General features: G+C 41.0%; 1 protein-coding gene across 1 annotated transcript in view; it reads left to right on the top strand.

Moving 5' to 3' along the window:
* The window catches only part of KIAA1598 (KIAA1598 ortholog), a 53,252-nt gene extending 34,663 nt beyond the window's left edge, over nt 1-18,589 (top strand). The window contains exons 11-17 of the mRNA XM_010003960.1: nt 296-401; nt 2,107-2,189; nt 4,480-4,589; nt 5,543-5,596; nt 8,453-8,573; nt 9,661-9,844; nt 18,096-18,589. Coding sequence (XP_010002262.1) covers nt 296-401; nt 2,107-2,189; nt 4,480-4,589; nt 5,543-5,596; nt 8,453-8,573; nt 9,661-9,844; nt 18,096-18,306 — 869 coding nt within the window. The 3' untranslated portion in view covers nt 18,307-18,589. The remainder of the gene's footprint in view (nt 1-295; nt 402-2,106; nt 2,190-4,479; nt 4,590-5,542; nt 5,597-8,452; nt 8,574-9,660; nt 9,845-18,095) is intronic.
* Nucleotides 18,590-18,945: the final 356 nt, after the last annotated feature.

The following is an 18,945-nucleotide window of genomic DNA, read 5'->3' as shown; positions in this document are numbered from 1 at the left end:
TTCCCTTCTCTGTAATTTTATATGAAGAATTCTGTATAAGGGAGAGTGTTGATTTAGTTTCAGAAGTAGCTCAGGTTGGAGGTAACTGGTTTGATAAGAATCCTGTGCAGGTAGGACACTGTTTTTGGTAGAAAATATTGCCAAAAATAGGACTTTAGCAATCGTGTGGTTTTGTCTTGTTTGTTTTTTTAGTTAATTAGTAGGGTTTTTTTCCCTTAAACCATTAGAGTTGTTTTTTAGAACCGATGTGAGAAACCAAGAATTCACTCCAGTTTGCTTTATTGATCTTACACAGTTGATGAACTCCAAAAACGAGTACAGCAGTCTGAAAATCCTGCACCACCTCCTCCACCACCACCCCCTCCTCCTCTTCCTCCTCCACCTCCTCCCAACCCTATACGGTAAGTGCTTAAGCCAAGGGTCACAGCATTAATGCTTTGCTGAAGCTGAATGCATTACACAAGCTTGCAGCCAAGCAGGAAGAGTGTCTTTAGAGAAAAAAAGGCTTTCTTCATCTGTCTTGGCCTCTTTACCAGCAGGACACCCTCTCTGCCCCACCTGCCAACAGAAAAGCACCCTGACCAATTTTGGATGGTGGCTGCCTTGCCAAGCCCAGCCAATTCTCTAGGCTGTGACTTTGAAAGAGGAGGGATACCTGTCTCCTCTAAATTTAGGAGGCTTTTGTTTTCTGTTCACCTGATAGATGTAATTATAGATTTGTGAAGTGCTTGTCTGAATCTACTGTAAGAAAGCCCCTTTGAACCAAAGGATACATTGGGTTACTGTGTCCCCCTTGCTGTCAGATCCTGGGGATGAAAACACAGACTCCATTGAGTTCCCACAATTGCTTTCATAAGTCAAAACAAAAACAACAAAAAACAACCCAGAAAATCACCACATCATCATCAAGCAATTTTGGGCAAAATTATCAAAATTAAGCCTAATTTTTGAAAGGACTGTAAAAGAGACTAAGCAATACATGATGTATCAGGCATGACATTAACTAATTAAGTCCAAAGGTGTACTCAGTTAATTTTAGGAGCTCGGCTAATCTAATTTGCTGCTTGATTTTAAAAACAAATGGACTTTGATGACACTTTCTAACCTTCTGTAATAGAAATTACATATAGGAGTCTCGTTAACTACTGTGTTAAATATATGAATAGAGGTGATTACTAGGGAGAATTCATCCCTTTGTGCATCTTTCTTTGTTTTTACGAGATCAAAGTAAACATTTTGTGAACAGTTGTTTTGGTCTTTTACTCCTTGTATGTCTGCTAACTCTTGGCTTGCTTACTTCTTTCTCACTAAGCATGAATTAACTCTGTGGAGATGTAGACTTTTTTTTGTTTCAGTTTGTGCTCTTTATTATTTGAAATAAATAACACTATTCCATTTTAAGTCCTGTAGTAGCTAAATCATAGTATTGCCTTCAGGCACTGTGAAATTTAAATGCAGAGGTGATTTCAGAGCCTAGTCTCTGGATACTGCTTTTTTCTGGGGCAGAGTTTTGACCCTCTGTGTCAGGGGTGTCACTCCATTCCATAAGGAACAGTGTTCAGTAGGGAGTTATAGGCCCCACTGACACATCAAAATATGCAGAGGAGCTTGGGCTTTAAGATGAATCATTTCCTCGCCTGGACTTCAACGTTGTGACTATAGTGAAGGGATAATTATCTGACACTGTAAGAAGATTACAAACTTGGAGCTGGTGAGGAGATACTGAACACCATATTTAAGTGTCCTCTGGAGAATAATACTTCACTTTAAATTCTGCAGCTCTTCTTTCCTTGTATTATGCTGGAGCAGCTTCAGTTTGTCATGTGTCACAATGAGACGCTGTCTTTTAATATTCAAATCTTGGAGTGTTTTGATTTGTGCCTAATGTGTGTTAAAAAGAAATCAATTTCTCTGGTGCATCTTGGTGGGTGGCATTATGGGGTTAGTTTAGTACATACATCTGCATTCAAGAACTGTTAAATGAGTCTTTTGTAAGTAGCTGTATAATCAGGTATGTGCAAGCTGTTTGTGTGTCGCGTTCAAGCTCATTCTCACAGTGCCTAACACAGGACAGGATGACAATCTGCACTTCCATTTCCCCCATAGGTCTCTCATGTCAATGATTCGCAAGAGATCTCACTCCAACACCAACGTGAGCAAGAAGGAGAAACCTCCTCAGCAGGAGTCAGGTATGGCTCATCCTCTCTCCAAGTCATGCAGATTATCCACCAGGTACTGCAGATAATGCTAACAAAAATGAGCTGGGTACAGACAGTGATGCAAATGCTTATAGATGTCAACATTAACAACTGCTGTCCATGTCCCACCATATTCGTCTACCTTGCAGTCCAGAAATGTGATTGCAGCCCAGCCAAAAGTGCTCTGAGGTAGGAAGCAGCAGTGTCTTTGGCTTTCTAGCTTTGGTTCTGCAAGCTTCCCTGAGATCCCCAGGAAATTTGCATAGCCCTCATAGCCATCTATATCTCCACCACTGAGCTGGGGATCAGCATCCAATTTATTTTTTCCAAATGGATTTTAGTATGAACAAACTTCAGGGAAGACCTGGCACATGCTGTAATTGAAAATAAATTCTTATCTTCCTGCTTCTGGCTCTCCTGCTTATTAGATATGTCACTGAGCTGATTTCATTCACTGATGTGGCAGAAAAAGTCACCTTTCTTTTTTCTTCCCTTGGGGAGAGGGTGGTCATAGTTACTACAGGCTCTCAGAAGGACCTGAGAAGATAAGCAGCAAGCTGCCTATGGTGGTGTGCTAGGTGAGAAGGGGAGAACAGGATGGTTTAGGTTGGGCCCTGTGCTGTTACACTGACTCTGTGCAGCTTGTTGAGTTGCACCCTGGTAATTTGGTACTGCCTGTAGTAGTTGCACTATAGCAGCATTGAGAGGCTCAACCTGTGCCTCTACTCTGGAGATACTAGAGCACGTAGCTGCAGCTACAGCATGTCTGGGGCTTTGCACTTCCACAGGGAAGAGGCAGAAGAACCCAACAAGCTTTCAGATGAGAGCAGGTTATATACAGGATAACACAGGCAATTTTCCAACTTCCAAATGGCTTCTTGTTTGTGGTTTCTTCAGTCCAGAGGCTCTCTGCAGAGTTAATTTGTTAAATGCCTCAGTTTTCACCCCTCAATTCATATTTTAGGAAATTACCACTCAGAGTAGACTGTGATGCTAATCCTTTAATAATACTGAAAACCTAAAACAAAACAGAATCTTGCACTAAGGTGGCTCTGCATGCAAAGTAACAGCTGAAATTGCATTCTATTGTTGTTAATGGAAGCTGGAAACTTAGTAGGTTGAGAGCAGGAATTAAGTACAGATTTACAAATGATCGCGAGTGCCTAAAGAGTCAGAGCTAGTTCGACAGGCAGTTAAATAAGCAAGGTTTTTCTCACTGTTTCTCTATTCCTTCTGAAACAGCAGGAGTTTGTTTGTAGTGAATTGCTTAACTCGTTTGCTGCCGTTTAAACAAAGGAGGGGGCTGGAGAAGGGGACCTGGCTGAAATTATAGGTATAGGATATAACTGTTGTAGCAAAAATCACTGTCGGCAGACTGTGGTAGCATGTAAGCATGGCTGGATTGTTGGATGGGACCAACTGGCAGCAAGTGGGGGAAAGGAAGTTTGGGTTTTTTTCAGGGTAGGAACTGAGGAATGGGGTGACTTGGGCAGGTCTCTGAGGGAACTGGTTAGCAGTTTGAGAGAAATGAAGTTGTTGGTCTTGGTAAAGTAATTAGCAAAGTGACTTTGTACCGAGATCTCTGATGAAGAGTCCATCTTTCAGTCAAAGTTCAATTATCTTGCCTTCATTTATCAAGTTTCCTTACCTTGAAGCATCCTAGATGTTTTGATTACACCTTTTTGTTGAGACTGTTGCAGTGATTGCAGGAAATGCTATGAAATTCACTGATGTTCTCTACACCCCATTCTTTTATTATTTATTAACAAACTTCTAACAGTTCTGACCTTTCTTCAATCACATATAAACTGCTTCTTCTCTTAATAGTTGAGCTGTTCTTAACAAAAATAAAGAAGAAGGAAGGTTCTTTCTTGATTTAGTGATTATATCCAACTTGAGGCTTGTTTTGACCCTTGTTAAGGACTTAGAATGAGTGGTTTCTATCCCATACCATCAATTAAGCTTTTGTACTTGAAACAGCCTGTTTGCGAAATTAAAGCCTGACGTTAAATCACCTTACAATACAGAGGGTGCATTTCTATGAATCATCAACAGTGCCTTGACAAGTGAGAGAGAAAAACTCTATTTAAAATTCCTGTTACATAAGGTATAACATTGTGTCTCTGAATAGCATCAGCCATATTTCTCCAAGTATTTATTTGCCTCAAGCACTCTTTTTTCCCCCCCTTTTTCATATGGCACATATGTGTGTGTTTTTTTGCTGTACTATTTCTCTGTAGTTCATATCTGGAATGTGATATGGTCTGATTTTTTGGAACAGGTGAAGAAGTTACAGATCTGAAGAGACAAGCTGTTGAAGAAATGATGGACAGAATTAAAAAGGGAGTTCATCTGAGACCAGTCAACCAGTCAAGCAGGCCTAAAACAAAGGTTTGCAATAAATAGCTGAGCAGAAATATTGGCTAAGTACAGTAATTTACACTGAAAAATAAACCAGGCTTTTTGTAAAACATTCAAAATGAGGTCTGTCTTACCTCATTTGCTTGGCTTGATGGTGAATAAAATGATTTAGAGCAGCATATATCTGAAGAACAGAAAAATAAGTGAAGCCAACAGTAAGTAAATATAGAAGCCCAGGTTCTTTTGGCAGAGAAAGGAACTGAAGCCAAACATCTTGTAAACAAATAGCTACTGAGAAAAAGCACAGAGAGAATAACTGAACTGGGGGAAGGGGATGATCAAGAAGTTGAATGTATTTAGCAGTATTTCTTGTTTTTATGCAACACTTAGAACTAATACCTGAATGTAGCTGCTATAAAATATTCCTTACAGGAAAGCTGGGGAGGGGCTTTTTATCAGAGAAGATAGTGATAGGACAAGGGGTAATGGTTTTACACAGAGAGCGGAGATTTAGGTTAGATATTAGGAAGAAATTCTTTACTATAAGGGTGGTGAGGAACTGGAATGGGTTGCCCAGGGAGGTTGTTGATGCCCCATCCCTGGAGGTTTTTAAGGCTAAGTTGGATGAGGTTTTGTGCAACCTGATCTAGTGGTAGGGTTTCCTGCTCATGGCAAGGGGGTTGGAACTTGATGATCTTTAAGGTCCCTTCCAACCTTAATGATTCTATGATCTTCACAAAGCATAATCTTTCTTATGTGTAGGCTGTGATTCACAGTGCTAAGAGCTAAGACTTTCCCCTTCATCTGTATAAGCCAACAGCTTGAATGTCAATCGAGTGCCCAGGAGAGGAGAAAGCAGAGGAATGTAATACAACTGCACACCTGTGCAGCAGACCCTTGTGCCATGTCTGTCTTCAAGTACAAAGTCTGTCATGGTCCATTTCACATGATTTTTAACATGCATGTGTTGTGCTTATTTACAGCCAGAAACACCAAAGCCCTCTGAAAGTGCAATGAAAGAGTTAAAAGGGATTCTGGTAAGAAAACTTGTCATTTCTATTTCAGGTTTTTCTTCTCATTGAGCTGACAAGGCCTTTTGTGCAAAACAGCTGAGTATTTGAAAGTTTTGTCTTAGTGTTTTGGTTTGAAGCTGTAGAGCAGTTTGGGAATGAATCCCCCAATTCCACTTTGGACCTTTGGTCCAACTGAAAGGTTGGTTTTGGTCTTGCTAACAGAATTTTATTTTCGGGAAAACTAGCCTGTTAGCTCTGCTCTGGATTTGTGTGTTTCTGCCACTAGAGGGGATATTATGGTCTGTATCTGCCATAGATCCTTTGGAAAATTTCCAGGTACTCAAGAGTGGGGATGCTTAAGGAGGGAGAGTCCAGAGTAAATCTCCTGAACTGCATTGTGGTAGACGGAGGGTTCGTATCATCAGCTGCTCTTAACTGCTCTTCCCTGAGGAACCACAGTTCTTGTTAGACATAGACTAAGTAGAGCAAGAGTTCTTTAGTTTGTCTACAGTCATATATTAAATAAATGGTTCTGAATAGCTGTCCCCATACCCATATATGACTAAATAAAACTATTAGGCTTGTGTTTGGTCCTGTTCAGAGCAGTGTACTATTTGCTGTGGGCCTCTCCTTTACTCGTGTATTGCATTGCTGATTAAACTGCTTGTTTCTTTTGCACAAGTGCTAAAATTGTATCTAACAGTCAGAAGGAGCTGTAGCTCTTGCTCCCTGACTTCTGTGACCCTGAAGCTTTTAAAGCTGAAGCATAACTTTGGCACATCAGGTGAAATTTTGCCTTTGTAAGGTGAAAACCAGTGAAATTCTGCCCACATCAAAGCAAAATGCTTCACATCCACTTCACAGAAGGTAAGGCTGATCCTTCTAATAATTTGTGATAGCACCTAAACTGCCCTTATAAAAATAACTTCAGTGTTGTGTTGAGTGAAGCAAGACAGTACAGCAAAGAGTGTAGCCACAGCCTGTGCTGTGATCTAAAATTACAAGTGTGGCATCAACGACATGTTAAACTTACTGTTCTCTAGTCACATGAAAGCAAGGGAAGAAGGGATTAAATCATCTAGAAAGCCCCCAGACCTTAATGCTGAGCTCTAATTAGAGGAACACATAACTAAGTGTGGAGATAACTAGAAAAGGAATAAAATGCAACATGGATATTATGGTTTAAGTAGAACTCTGTAAGTATATGAATAGTTTGGTCTAGTGTGCTGTTTGGATCAGTGAGGGTTGGACTCAGTGATCCTGCCGAAGGTCCTTTCGTTTCCTAATAGCTGTTTTACTGCTTTGACTGTATCACTGGCATCAGGGGAGACATGATTATGTGCTTCAGGGGGAGCAGAAAGAAACCTGCAGTCACTGCACTTCTGTGTCTAGCTTGTTGCTTTTGAGCCCTTCAGGATATTTGTAGTATAAGACAAACTACATAAAATCCAATTCCAGTCTATTCTTGAGACCCATCATTATGCACAGTCAGACAACAAACACGGAGGTGGGATGTGATGGAGTAAACATTTGTTGTTGCCGCGCTAATTATGCATTTCCTGTAGACCTCCATATAATTGTTACAAACAAAACACATTTGTGTTCTGTAAATTGCAGAGTTTGAGTGACTCCCCTGCTCAAGTTGCTTTCGTATGTGTACATTTGTACAGATTGGGAACACAGTAATTCATCGTGTACCTGCTCACTTACCTTTCAGATAGTTGCCAAAGAAAATATTTGGTTGGGGAGGTGAAGAGCTAGAGTTACTTTGCCAGTATCTTGAAAGTAGCACAGCTTTTGCAACTTGTGATGCCATTTACTTTTGCCATTTGCTATTTCTGATCAGAAATTAAGAGCTTGTCAACAAAAGATGTTAATAATATGTTATTTATGGTCTAGAAAAATGCTCTATGAGTCTGACACTGAATAAACAGGATTCCTTGGGGATTCCTAAAGATGGCAAGACTCGGAGGGAGAATGAAACAGCACACGGGGTCCCAAATTTTCAGTTGCATTATAAACATTTTGGGTAAATTTTACAATGAAGTAGTTGCTGATCCAGTAACTGACTCTTGTCAGCTAAGAAATGCTTACAGTATGCATATTAAAATTGCTGTGGGAAACTTTGGGAAGTTTCAGACTTTGATTAAGGCCTTTCCCCCCCCACTTCTTAGGAAAGGTGCTGCTGTACTTGCAGCTTCACTGATACAAAATACTAATCTTGGCACCAGGCAGAGTGCCATGCATTTCTAGTTTATGTGTATTAAAAAAACTGTTTCAACTTGAGATCTCAACTTAAGAGAAACCATGAAGTATGTGGACATAGGGTGAGGTTTATGGCAGATCAGATTGATTATAGGATATAATAGCATGCTGCAGTTGCAGCTAGTACATACTGACCTCTGCAGATGTGTCCACACCAGGATGCAGCAACACAGAAGCATACTAAAATAGAAAGTTTTCTGGATCTTTTCTGGATCTTTTCTGGTCTTTTTGCTAATAGAGGTCAGTTGTATACATGGGCTGGAGCATTTGCTCCAGCAGATTTTGAAAAAATATGAAGATGGAGGTAATTGGCAGTTCCCTGCAAACATCTGTTTGTTCATTAGTGATCCAGAGCATCTTTCTTAAGCCTGATATCAGCCCTCTAATGTGTAGGTAAGTGGGGCTAATCCCTGCTTTGGGAAATCCAAGTACAGGGAGGAGTGGTGAGCCAAGTCCCCAGAGCTCTCTGTTGTACTGAAGCTGTTGCTTCACACACTGCTCTAGAGCTGCAGTTGCTTTTCTGCAGTGTAAAACATTCTCACATTGTGTATATGGGATGTTTGGCAAAGCATGGTGTATCTTCACAGAGCTTTTTATGCCTGTTTCTTGCTGCAGGAAACACTGAACAAATCCACTAGCTCCCGAAGTTTGAAGTCCCTTGAAACAGACAGCGGTGAAACGGAGCTGGAACGAGTTCTGCGACGCCGAAAAGTGACCACGGACCAGGACAGTGGCAGTAAGTGGCTGGACTCCTCCACAGTCTTCCTCTTTTCCCTGCATTAAGTGACTCTTGAAGCTTTACTTTCTCTTCCAGACCACTGCCATTTCAGCCATTATGGAGAACCCTGTTTACTTCTACACTGACTCACTTCCTTGTCACACCTGTTGCTTTTCATCTCCGTTTTCTCCATGAGATGCCTCTGTCAGGATATTCTGTGTGCACAGACAAATATACATGGGTTCCTCTGTTCTTCCTGGAGCTCAGATGTTGTTACTGGGATCAATAGTCTAAGCCTACTGTGAAAATATCTTTGAAAGTAATGGTAACCAGAGAAATGAGGGTTTAAGACTAATGTTTTGAATTAACATTTTGCAGGGCAAGGCTTTGCAGTTTTTAAGCTATGCTTTATTGTCATCTTCTGTGAGAAGCTGTTGATGTTCTGCCTGGTTAGAAACACAGTCCAAGTCTGAGTCTGTGCCATAGGCAGTGCAGATGGGGCTGGTGTTAATCATAGCATCACAAGATGGTTTGGGTTGGAAGGCACCTTAAGTATCACCTAGTTCCAAACCCCTGCATGGCAGGAACACCTCTCACTAGACCAGGTGTCCCTGTGTGGTCTTAGCTTGGACTTTGTAGATAGACACTTGTTCATGAGAACAGGCTTTTTGTTTGACTCTTGCTCTACCTGCACGTGGAGCTGGGAGAGCCCTGGTCATTGTGGTCTTAGCTTGGACTTTGTAGATAGACAGCTGGCTGACTGCTTGTTCATGAGAACAGGCTTTTTGATTGACTCTTGCTCTACCTGCACGTGGGGCTGGGAGAGCCCTGGTCAGTTGTGAAGTGGCAGAGCTGTGTGGGCAGCAGGACACAGAAGGCAAAGGGATTGAGGGCACCACTGTTGCTGTAGGTTAGGGTTAATCTTGGCAGGCTGAGCAGAAGCTGCAAATACAGTATTTTGACACTGTGCATGCACTCACTGAATGCTGTTTGTTAAAATTCCATTTTGATTTCTGCATTTAGCTTGAATTCTGCTGTGCTGCTTTGTTATTTCTAGATCAGTCAATCTAGTTAACAGAAGAATTAAACTTTCTTTGGGTTTTAGGTCCCACTGGAATCTTGGCCACATCAGAATCAAAATCTCTGCCTGTGCTGGGCTCGGGAGCCAGTGCTGCACCAAGGGCCTTGAACAAGAAAGACCTGGAGACAGAATTCAATTCCAAAGTACCCGACTCAGGTCCTGTCTCTAACGAGCCTAAGGGTGGTGCAGGCTCCAAGCCAACATTACAGTAAGTAGAATATGGATTTCTAAATATATTTTAGTACCTGATGTGTTTAGCTGGTGCATTTTGAAAGTTATATAACATAAGTTTGGGTTAGCAGGGTAAATGTACAGTCTGCAGCAGTTTATCAGAGTCCTCAAATAATTTGCAGTCTCACATGAGGTAGAGATTGAATTCTCTGTAGTAAAGCTCTTCCTGTAGGATCTCTAATGTTCTTTAAAAAGATGTTTGTTGTCTCTGCCAAAAAAAGAAAAAAACCCACACAAACCAAACCAAACTCAGTGATTTCTCAAGGAATGATGAGGTTGAGGTTTTTTCCATATCTGAAGAGAAGAGAGAAGATAGTTACATATTCCACTCTTGATTTTTTTTTTTTAAAGGTAGTTCTAGCAATTCTTTTCAAAAATAGAATTGTATGAGTCATATTACTCTGTATGTGGGTGTGCAGGGCAGTTTCTGTTGGACCAAAATGGGTGCTAACTAATACTTTTAAATATTTGGCAATAAAAACTCTGAATTACTTTGAAACCTCAATATTAAGATTCTTAAAAAAAACCAAAACACCCCAAGACCCCAGTTCGTTCTGCATTTGCACAGATAGGTAGAGGGAGCTTTGACTTGGCAGACTCAAGAGCCAGGGTGGCAGTTCAGCATCAAAGAGTTAAAACTGCTTCAGAATTATTTATTTCAGACAGATCCCACAGAGGATTGGTTTGTTTTATAACAATACCAAGCTCCTTTAGAAATTAGTCTGTGCACTTGCTTCAGTTCCCTTGCCAGGTCGTTTGTCAGTTTGTCATTTCAAGAAAAGAAAACAGATGAGACAAATCAGATCAGCAGAATATTGTAATCATGGCTAATTAAACCTCTGTTTTCCTCTTCCATCACTTAAAAAATACCACCAGTGCCAATTCTAGCAAGTCATCACTGCTTAGTTCAAAGGAGTAAGTCACGACAAATGAGCTGCAAGTTCAGTTCACATCTGTCTTTATGGACTGATAGGTACTTCACTCTCCTGCAGGTACTATTGTTGTTTATTTTTGAATGAATGAAGAGCCCAATTTCCCTTTGTGTCTGACAGTTTTATTTAATTCACACTGAGTTTTAAAAGCAGAATGCCTTTTCTAATCATACGTGCTTTCCCCTTTTATTTCATATAAGTATCCTTAGAAGAAAGGTGATCTTCATTTTAATTTAATCAGAAAGATGAAGATTTGTTCAGCAGTTAATTTGACATGAATAATGCCACTGCGTTTTCTTGAACTGCTACCCTGACAGAACGGTGAGGCTGCTCCTGAAAAATACTGTGTTTGTAGTTTGTTGATTTCTACAGTTTTGAACCAATAACCTTAATCAGAAAATACAGCAACTCCCACCACCTTTGTCTACCTTTTATTCCACCAAACTAAGTGGAAATTGCATTTACAAGAAAGGAAATGAAATAATTGCAGGCCCCAAGGTCTTGCAGAATGTGTGGTGAATTGACAGTGAAAAGGATCTTGTGTTAACTGTCACAGTTGTTATGTGTTATAAAAGCATACGTGAAGCTCAATTTATTTCTCAGCTTGCCTATTCAGTGACATCTGAAAAGACACATTTCACTTTATCTGTTTAAAGCATTAAAACAAATGTGGTGGGCCAGATTCCTTAGTTCTGGAGGGCTTCTTTGCACCCAGTCACTGGTAGTTGGAAAGGCTCGTCGCTGAGGATGATTTTCCAGCAAGGGAAGGCGCTGGGGCTCTCACACTCCCCTGCCATTGGGCTGGCAGGGAGGAGCAGAAATAGCCTAGATGCTTCATACCATGTCCAAGGGCAGTTACTTCTCTTTTTCTCCAGGGTGCTGTTGGCAGCAGAGGTTAGTCAAAGCAGCCTCCAGACTCCAAGGTGTGTAACTGTTCTGAAGCAGGGCTCGTTTGAAGCAGACATCTGAAGGAAGTTCATTTGTCTAACATGTCTGACAACTTGGCTCTTTAATGATGCGTTTTTCTGAGCTTCCCTGGGTTACATCTTTGCTAGTGGTTCTGTTTGGATCAGCAGAACTCTTGTGAAGTGAATCTCCCTGTTGTCCCCATTTGCCATGCTTTGATTTGTGTCCTGGAGTGGTCTTAGTGCATAAACTGAATCCCTGGATTCATTAGATGGGTGAAACTAAACCAGAAGACAGGATCTAGTTTTTAATGCCTGGCCTAGGGCCACATCAGAGCCAGTTCAGTGAATAGCCCACACACACACACCCAAGATGTATGTTTTGAGGACATTACTGAAGCACAGGCTGTTCCCTCTGCACATCTACTCTGATTGCACCACACGACTTCCTAAAATGAAGCATGTTCATTCAACAAACGGTATGCTGCTTTGGCCAGGTACCCCAAGTGTAACAAAGGCACAGGGAAGTTTTATTGTGCCCCTCCTCCTTATTCACACCTAAGGCAGCTGTCTCATCATTTGCAGTTTCTTTACAAAGGTGTGACCTGCTTCAGCTGTTTGCAGCAGCCAAGCAAACCTTTCACAGCACCGTAGAGGATTGCAGGTCTCATAATTACCAGGTGTCTCTTGCAATGCAGCATTTATCCCCTTTTCTGCACCTAGATTTTAATGTAGAGCTTCTTATAGAAAACCTTAGGGATCCTTGTCAGATATTTCTCTTTGCTGCACCATGCATTTACTGGGTTTGTTATCTGAAAGAGGAGGTGATGCTTACAGACATCTAAATGCAAACAGCCCTATTTGTCATTCTTTATTCACCTTGAGTGAGGTCAAGTCTTTGAAAAACACCCAGTCTTGAAGATCTGTCTGTGAAAAATAAGTAGGCAGAAGTTCAGCTCATTGAGTAGAATATTGGATCGTTCCCACCCCAAGTCAGGGACAATCTAACATAAATACTAACAGGTAAGGAATTTTCAGGCTTTGTTTAAAGTAGGACTTGAAATATGCTCACTCCTGTGTTGAAGTGTTACCAAAGCATTGACCTCCAGCTGCATCAGCTGGGCCACTCATATGGGTTGTCAAAGGAGGGATAGTGGAAAAGGTCTGTAATCAGCAAAACCAGGTTGGTTCTGAAATTTCCCTGTGATCAAACTAAGTGATGACAGCTCAAAGAAATTAATTCAGGAGGAAAATTTGGGTTTCAAACCACTAGGTGAGGTGTTCTTTCAGTGCAGGACATTAATAGAGGAAGGACCCGAAGCCATTAAGCAGATTATTTGGAATGTGTGAAGTGTGCTGAGGTGGTACTGAGGGGGAAGACAACAATGATGTGTGTCCTATAGAGAAATTGAGGCTTTACCTGAGTATTCAGGTAACTTCCTCTGCAAATTTCTTCCCAAATGCTTAACCCAGCGTGAGTGCAATTCTGTAACAATTGCTTAAAAGAAAATAGGTGACAATTTAGTTCCCTTGTGAGGAAAGAGAGTTCCCGTGGCTCCCTGTGGTGTGCAGACACAGAAGGAGAAGGTGTGTCTGGCCCTGCCCCCGGGTTCTTTGTTGGGGTGTTTTTTTTTTGTTCCCCAGCACTTTGTAAACATTTTGTTTCTGGGCAGCAGAGTTCTCCACTAACAGAGTGAACCACAGAGAGGGTTAGTCTTAATCTGATGATTTTATACAATTAAAGGATTTGTCCTCCTTCTCTTGGCTGTAATCTTAGCACCCCTGAATCATCTACCAGCTCTGCAGGAACCAGCTCAGCCCCAGCCAGACAGAACTGCTAAGGTTTTCCAGTGCAGCTTGAACGTGGGCAATTTAGTTTGAATAACAAATGAAGAAAACAATGGGATGTCATGGAAGTTGGAGGTCTCCTCAATTTTAAACATTTTTCTTAGGCTGCACTTTTTGTGCTCACTCTCTCAGAGCAGGTAGAAGCTCTCCAAGAGTCTTCATATAAATGAAATTGCCAATCTTTTTGAACATTTTCAAAAAAGCACCTAAAAATGGGAACAATTTCCATACTAAAGCTTGTCTGCAGTTCCACTCTGCTCACTGCCATGTTGACCACCCATCTACTCAGATTTAGCAGAGGCAATTCCTGAAATGCAGAAGAGTTCTTCTATAACCTGGTGTTATAGATAGTACTGATACTATCAGAGGAGGGAACCAACAGACTAATTCTCTAGTGTCACTGTTTGTGTTCAGTATAATTGCCTTTTTACAGATACTTCAGTGTGATGGAATTTTTTGTTCATCAAAGACTTTCAAGACTGGGAATTGGTGTATTTTATATCATTGTTCAGTATGAACCCTTGGTCCTGTCTGTGTTACTCCCCTGCATTGTTAAAAAATCTGAAATGCTTAATAAGTACATCCATGTCCTTCATCCTCAATGGAAGATTTTGACTGAGGGTAAAAATTGACTTGGCTCTTGTGGTCTGGGCTGCAACAGAGGGGCCACAGTGGTACTCTGCTGGGCTGAGACCCACCTCTCCATATGGGCTGGAAACATGGGCTGGTTAGTCTGGGTCAGAGGTGGGAGAGCAGAGCTGCAAGCCTTCCTTATGTGGCAGTTTGGAAAAGACATGGTGATTGGAGTAAGAGCTTTATTGCACTAGTGATGTTTGTCCTCAGTGATGAGGGTCTTGGAGGAAAATGGGTGTGCTGGGGTCAGGGTGGGTGGTAGTTAGGCAAATAAAGCTATAATCAATATGCAGGCATGGTTTGGAATGCATTATAAAGGAGCAACTGGTGGTGACCAACTGTCTTAATGCTTCAAATCTCATCTTTTGGGGAGTCAGGAATAGCACCAGTGGAGTTTTATTTTGGTTTGGAAAGCAATTTTGCTTTGAAGAGCAATGACAGCTGTTTCAGCATCTCTGATGAGGGAGCTTGCTGAAAGACAAAGTGTACTTGGTTTGATGCCATGTTAAGTGTTGGCTTTTGTAGCAGAAATTACTACATTTGTACCAGCTCAGACTCCAGGCACAGTATTTTACATGGAGTCTCCCATGCTTATACTAGGTACTTGCAAAACCTGTTTTTGCTGGAATAGATTTTGCCAATGTTTTCTAAATATGCTGTAAACCCCATGGATTTTCCTACAGTTTTCCTTGAATGGTTTCCTTTAGCTTTCTGCTTTTATGTCGTGTTAGGAAATTGCACAGGCCTTTGTCCAATAAAATTTTCCATTATATTTACATCAAATTCTGCTTTGTAATGGAAACATATTACAATTATTTCATGAACAGAGCACTGAGCAAGGTTAAATATAATACCAAAGTTTTATAATATTAACCAGAGGAAATAGAAAATCCAAGTCTCAGCTGACAATCCTATCCTTATTTTGTCCTTTTCCACTTCTACAGTAAATTATTTACAAAGGGGCAGCAGTTCGAGTTCACAGATGGCCTGTCAGGCTTAACCCTGTATTTTTACATCTTCTGTAAATATATAAATGGAATATATTGCTTTTGTGACTCTTGTATCACAAACAGCCCTCAGTCCTGCATGGGACATTGGGTACCTCAAACATTAATCTAAAATGCATTTATCATCTAAATTTAGATTTCACAGTACAGATTGTATTTTTAGTCATAAAAATATATGCAGACTTTTGAGCAATCATGGCTGAAAGAATGCAATAGAACTAGGCTCTCAATTTCTGGATTAAGTATATATTTGGACAAATAACAGGAATGCTGATAACAACATAATCTTACTAAAGCAAGAGCTTTGCATAGAGTTAAATGCAAATACCTTGGCTGGACAAATTTGGGATTGTTCAAAACTGTGGCTAAATGTGGCTGCACTAATTGCTTTCCTCAGCTTTCTTTGTAGCAGCAAAACCTGTATGTTTTTGGGTTGTTTTTTTTGAAAGGGAGCAGCAAAATTATGTTTATTCTTGCACTGAAACTTTATTATGCCTGTATTCTGCTCTTGACAAACTATAGAAAATGAGCTATGAATACATGATAAATAGGGTCAATAATTTTTTAACAATACCTCAGCTGTACCAGCAGCACTGTCAGGCTGGTGCTGCAACAGTGTAAAGGATTTGAAGAAGGGAACGCTAGTACAACAAAGTCTGAATAGTAATTCTTATTTTTGTGCCTGAAATGCTGCTTTAATCACTGGTTTTCTCCATTAAACTTCTTTATATCGACATCTTTCATTTCTCTGTCCTTTGAAAGGGGTAAATATGATTGCAGTTTTATCCATTTTTGTGGTAAATGAAACAGACTTCCGAGCGTTTGGCTGTGCATCAGTTGTTGGAATGCTGCCATGCACTAATGCAGACTCCCCACTGTGAGCCCAGTGAAGAATTATACTTTGATTCACCAGATTGTATTAAATAGTCCAGCTGTTGGGATTTGAAAGATAGTTACCTCCAAAGTGAAATAAAAATGAACTTGGCATTTATGGCTTTGACCACTTTTATAGTGTTGGGCAATCAGCTTTTCAGAGGTAGCACTTTTAAAAATAACCCTTTTCTGGTTACACTGCTTTAAAAAGTTTAATTTGCAGTAACGTTCAAAATGCCTCACCTTGTATTTTCTGGAATGATTGGCAACTTTTGCATAAAATAATGCTTATTTTCCTTATGAAATCACTAGCTTCTGATGATAAGCAAATGAGTCTGAAACTGTATCTATTAGTGCCAATTTCTGCGTTCATTAACTTATGCCGAAGTTCTAACGTTAGAGACAATTCTGGTAATTAAAGCTTGAACATGGAATTTCATCTGCTGTATCCAGTGTTTTGGTAGCAACCTGAGTAAATTCTTTCTGAAATGGAAAGTGCAGCAACTGTTGTTTCTGTGATTATTTATTTGTTTTAAGCTGCACAGTTACTCTCCCCCTCAGGTGGGAGCCAGTACATTCTCTGCCCCAGGCTCTAATTGTTGAGTGGGGTGACCTGTTGTTTTTTTCCTTGTCATTTTCTTTAGGACAAAGACTGTCACAAGAAAGGGTGGTTTGTAGCAGATGGATCCAGTAGCTGAATTTCTTTCTCTGGCCTCCAGTTGATTCTACTTTTTCCTTTCAAGGGTGTTACCTTAGCAGTATGGAAGGCCTTTTCTTAGGAGAGAGCATGAAAAATTAAAAAAGAAAAAAAAAAAGGAAAAGGAAAGGCTCTGGATGAGCAAACACAGATGCATTTAGCAGCTCTCAGCTTCCTGGGAGCAGAGCCACACACCCACTGGTGCATGTAGGACCCTCCTGCACCGAGATGCTCTGCACTTGTCCACTGTGGTGGTTGTGGCTGTCTCGGTGTGGACACCTGGATGGTGTCTGCACCAGTGGGTACAGCCCTCCCTCAGGGTGGGCTGGGGGCAGCTGTGCCTGCCCTGTGGCAGAACATGGTGGCACACAGGGCCAGGAGGCTCTGGGAAGCAGGTGAAGGAGGTTCAGGCCTGCAGGCTCCTGTCTGCCCAGGATGATGGAGATGCCCCACTGCCACTTCCTCAGGTTGTGCTTTCCCCAGCTTTTCCTTGCTCTCTACTGGTGCATTCCAGCCAATCTTAAGTATTTGCCTGCATGCTTTCAACACTAGTACAAAGCTTTTCAATATAGACATGTGCTTTTAGTGTTTATTGCCAGCCTTGACAAACAACCCTGGTGTCTCTGACCTTTCTTCCCTCTTCTTTCCCTGCTCCGAGGGCTTTTTCTCTGCAAAGATCCCAGCCCTGTGAGCAACCAAGCTGTAACCCTGTGTCTGCAGTGCAGAGTGCAGGTCTAACGCCCTCTGGATTTCAGTAAATCCAGCAGGTGAATTCTCAGAAGTCGTTTGCACTTGCTCCCAGAGAGACCTCGAACAGCCTGCAGAAGATCGGGTTGCACCAACCACCACTGCCTCCTGCAGAGGCTGCAGATGTGCAGGAGAAGCCATCTTCTCCTTCCAGGCTGCAGGAACTGGGAGCATTTTCTCTGTCCGTTTACATGTCCAGCTGCTCTGTTTGGACATGAGGAAACCTACATCCAGCTCAGAGATGAGCAGAGAGAAAAATATTTAAGAGTTTAAATTGGTTCTTTCATAGTCTAAGGATTTTTCTCAGTGATTTTTAAGTTTGTTTTCCTGTGAAATATCTTCCATGGCTGGCTTAACAAACAATTCAGGAGGAGTAATGTGACTGTTGCATTTTGTGCACTACTATCTGTATGTAACGGCTGCTAAATCTATAAATGCTTATTATTTTGGTAGATCTGTCCTAGTGATACTTTCTATTAGTAGTATGTAATAGAAATAATAATAGAAATGCTTCTCTGCATATTTATATTCCTTCTAGAAATGTGAGCTGTTATCTATATTCATGTATTTATTGTTTTTCCTTTAGATCAACTAGTCTCACTGAATTTACAAGAAAAGCTTCTAACAGTGAAAAAGAGACAGAATCAGTTGTAGTTTTAGATCCTGTTTCCACCAGAGGGGATCAGACATCTGAGAACGTGCTGAATCAGAGCAAAGTGAAAGAAGAGAAAAGCAAGCAGCTGCAGAAGGAAACTAATGCTGAGAAAATCAAAGAAACAGACAGTTCTAACTGTTAATTGTTACTCTGAAAGGCTGTAACTTTTGGGAATCATTATCTGGACGTGTAAATGGCTTAGGTGTGCTACTAGGGGCTACTGTCTGTACTCCAGACCTCTCAATAACACAGATTGAAACGGTCTTTTTATGCAGTTTTGTTACAAGTGTTAAATAATGATGTATCACTCAAAATCCCTTTCCCATTTCAATTTTGCAAGAATGGTCAATATTTTCTTAGATCTTGTCAGTTACCTTTCCTCTCAAGCTGTACTTGAAAAGGCTTTATAAATTATTCTTTTGTTGAGAAGATCCCTCATTCTGAAGCTTTGCTGGAAGCCTGGGGTTATTACGAATAATTTGAAAAATCAGGTTTTCAACATATTGCTTTAAAAATGTTTTGAGATTTACTTAAACCAAGATCTTGTGGGTCTCCTCGCTGCTGCCTCCACACGGGCTCTCTTGAGGAAATGAAAAGCACAAGCACAACACTTCCATTCCAGATTCCCCAGTGGACAGTGAGCCCAAGGGCTGAGGAGCAGAGGCAGTGCAGCTTGTCATCTTGGTACCAAAAGGTTTGGTGAGCACAGCCAGGAGTGTGCAGGTTGAGATGGGTGCTCTCACTGGGATAAAAGCTTTTGAAAGGAGGATTTACCTCCTGG

Source organism: Chaetura pelagica, unplaced genomic scaffold (genome assembly GCF_000747805.2).
Source record: "Chaetura pelagica isolate M959 unplaced genomic scaffold, ChaPel_1.0 scaffold248, whole genome shotgun sequence".
NCBI classification, from domain to species: Eukaryota; Metazoa; Chordata; class Aves; order Apodiformes; family Apodidae; genus Chaetura; species Chaetura pelagica.
This window is presented reverse-complemented; position numbering and strand designations above follow the sequence as displayed.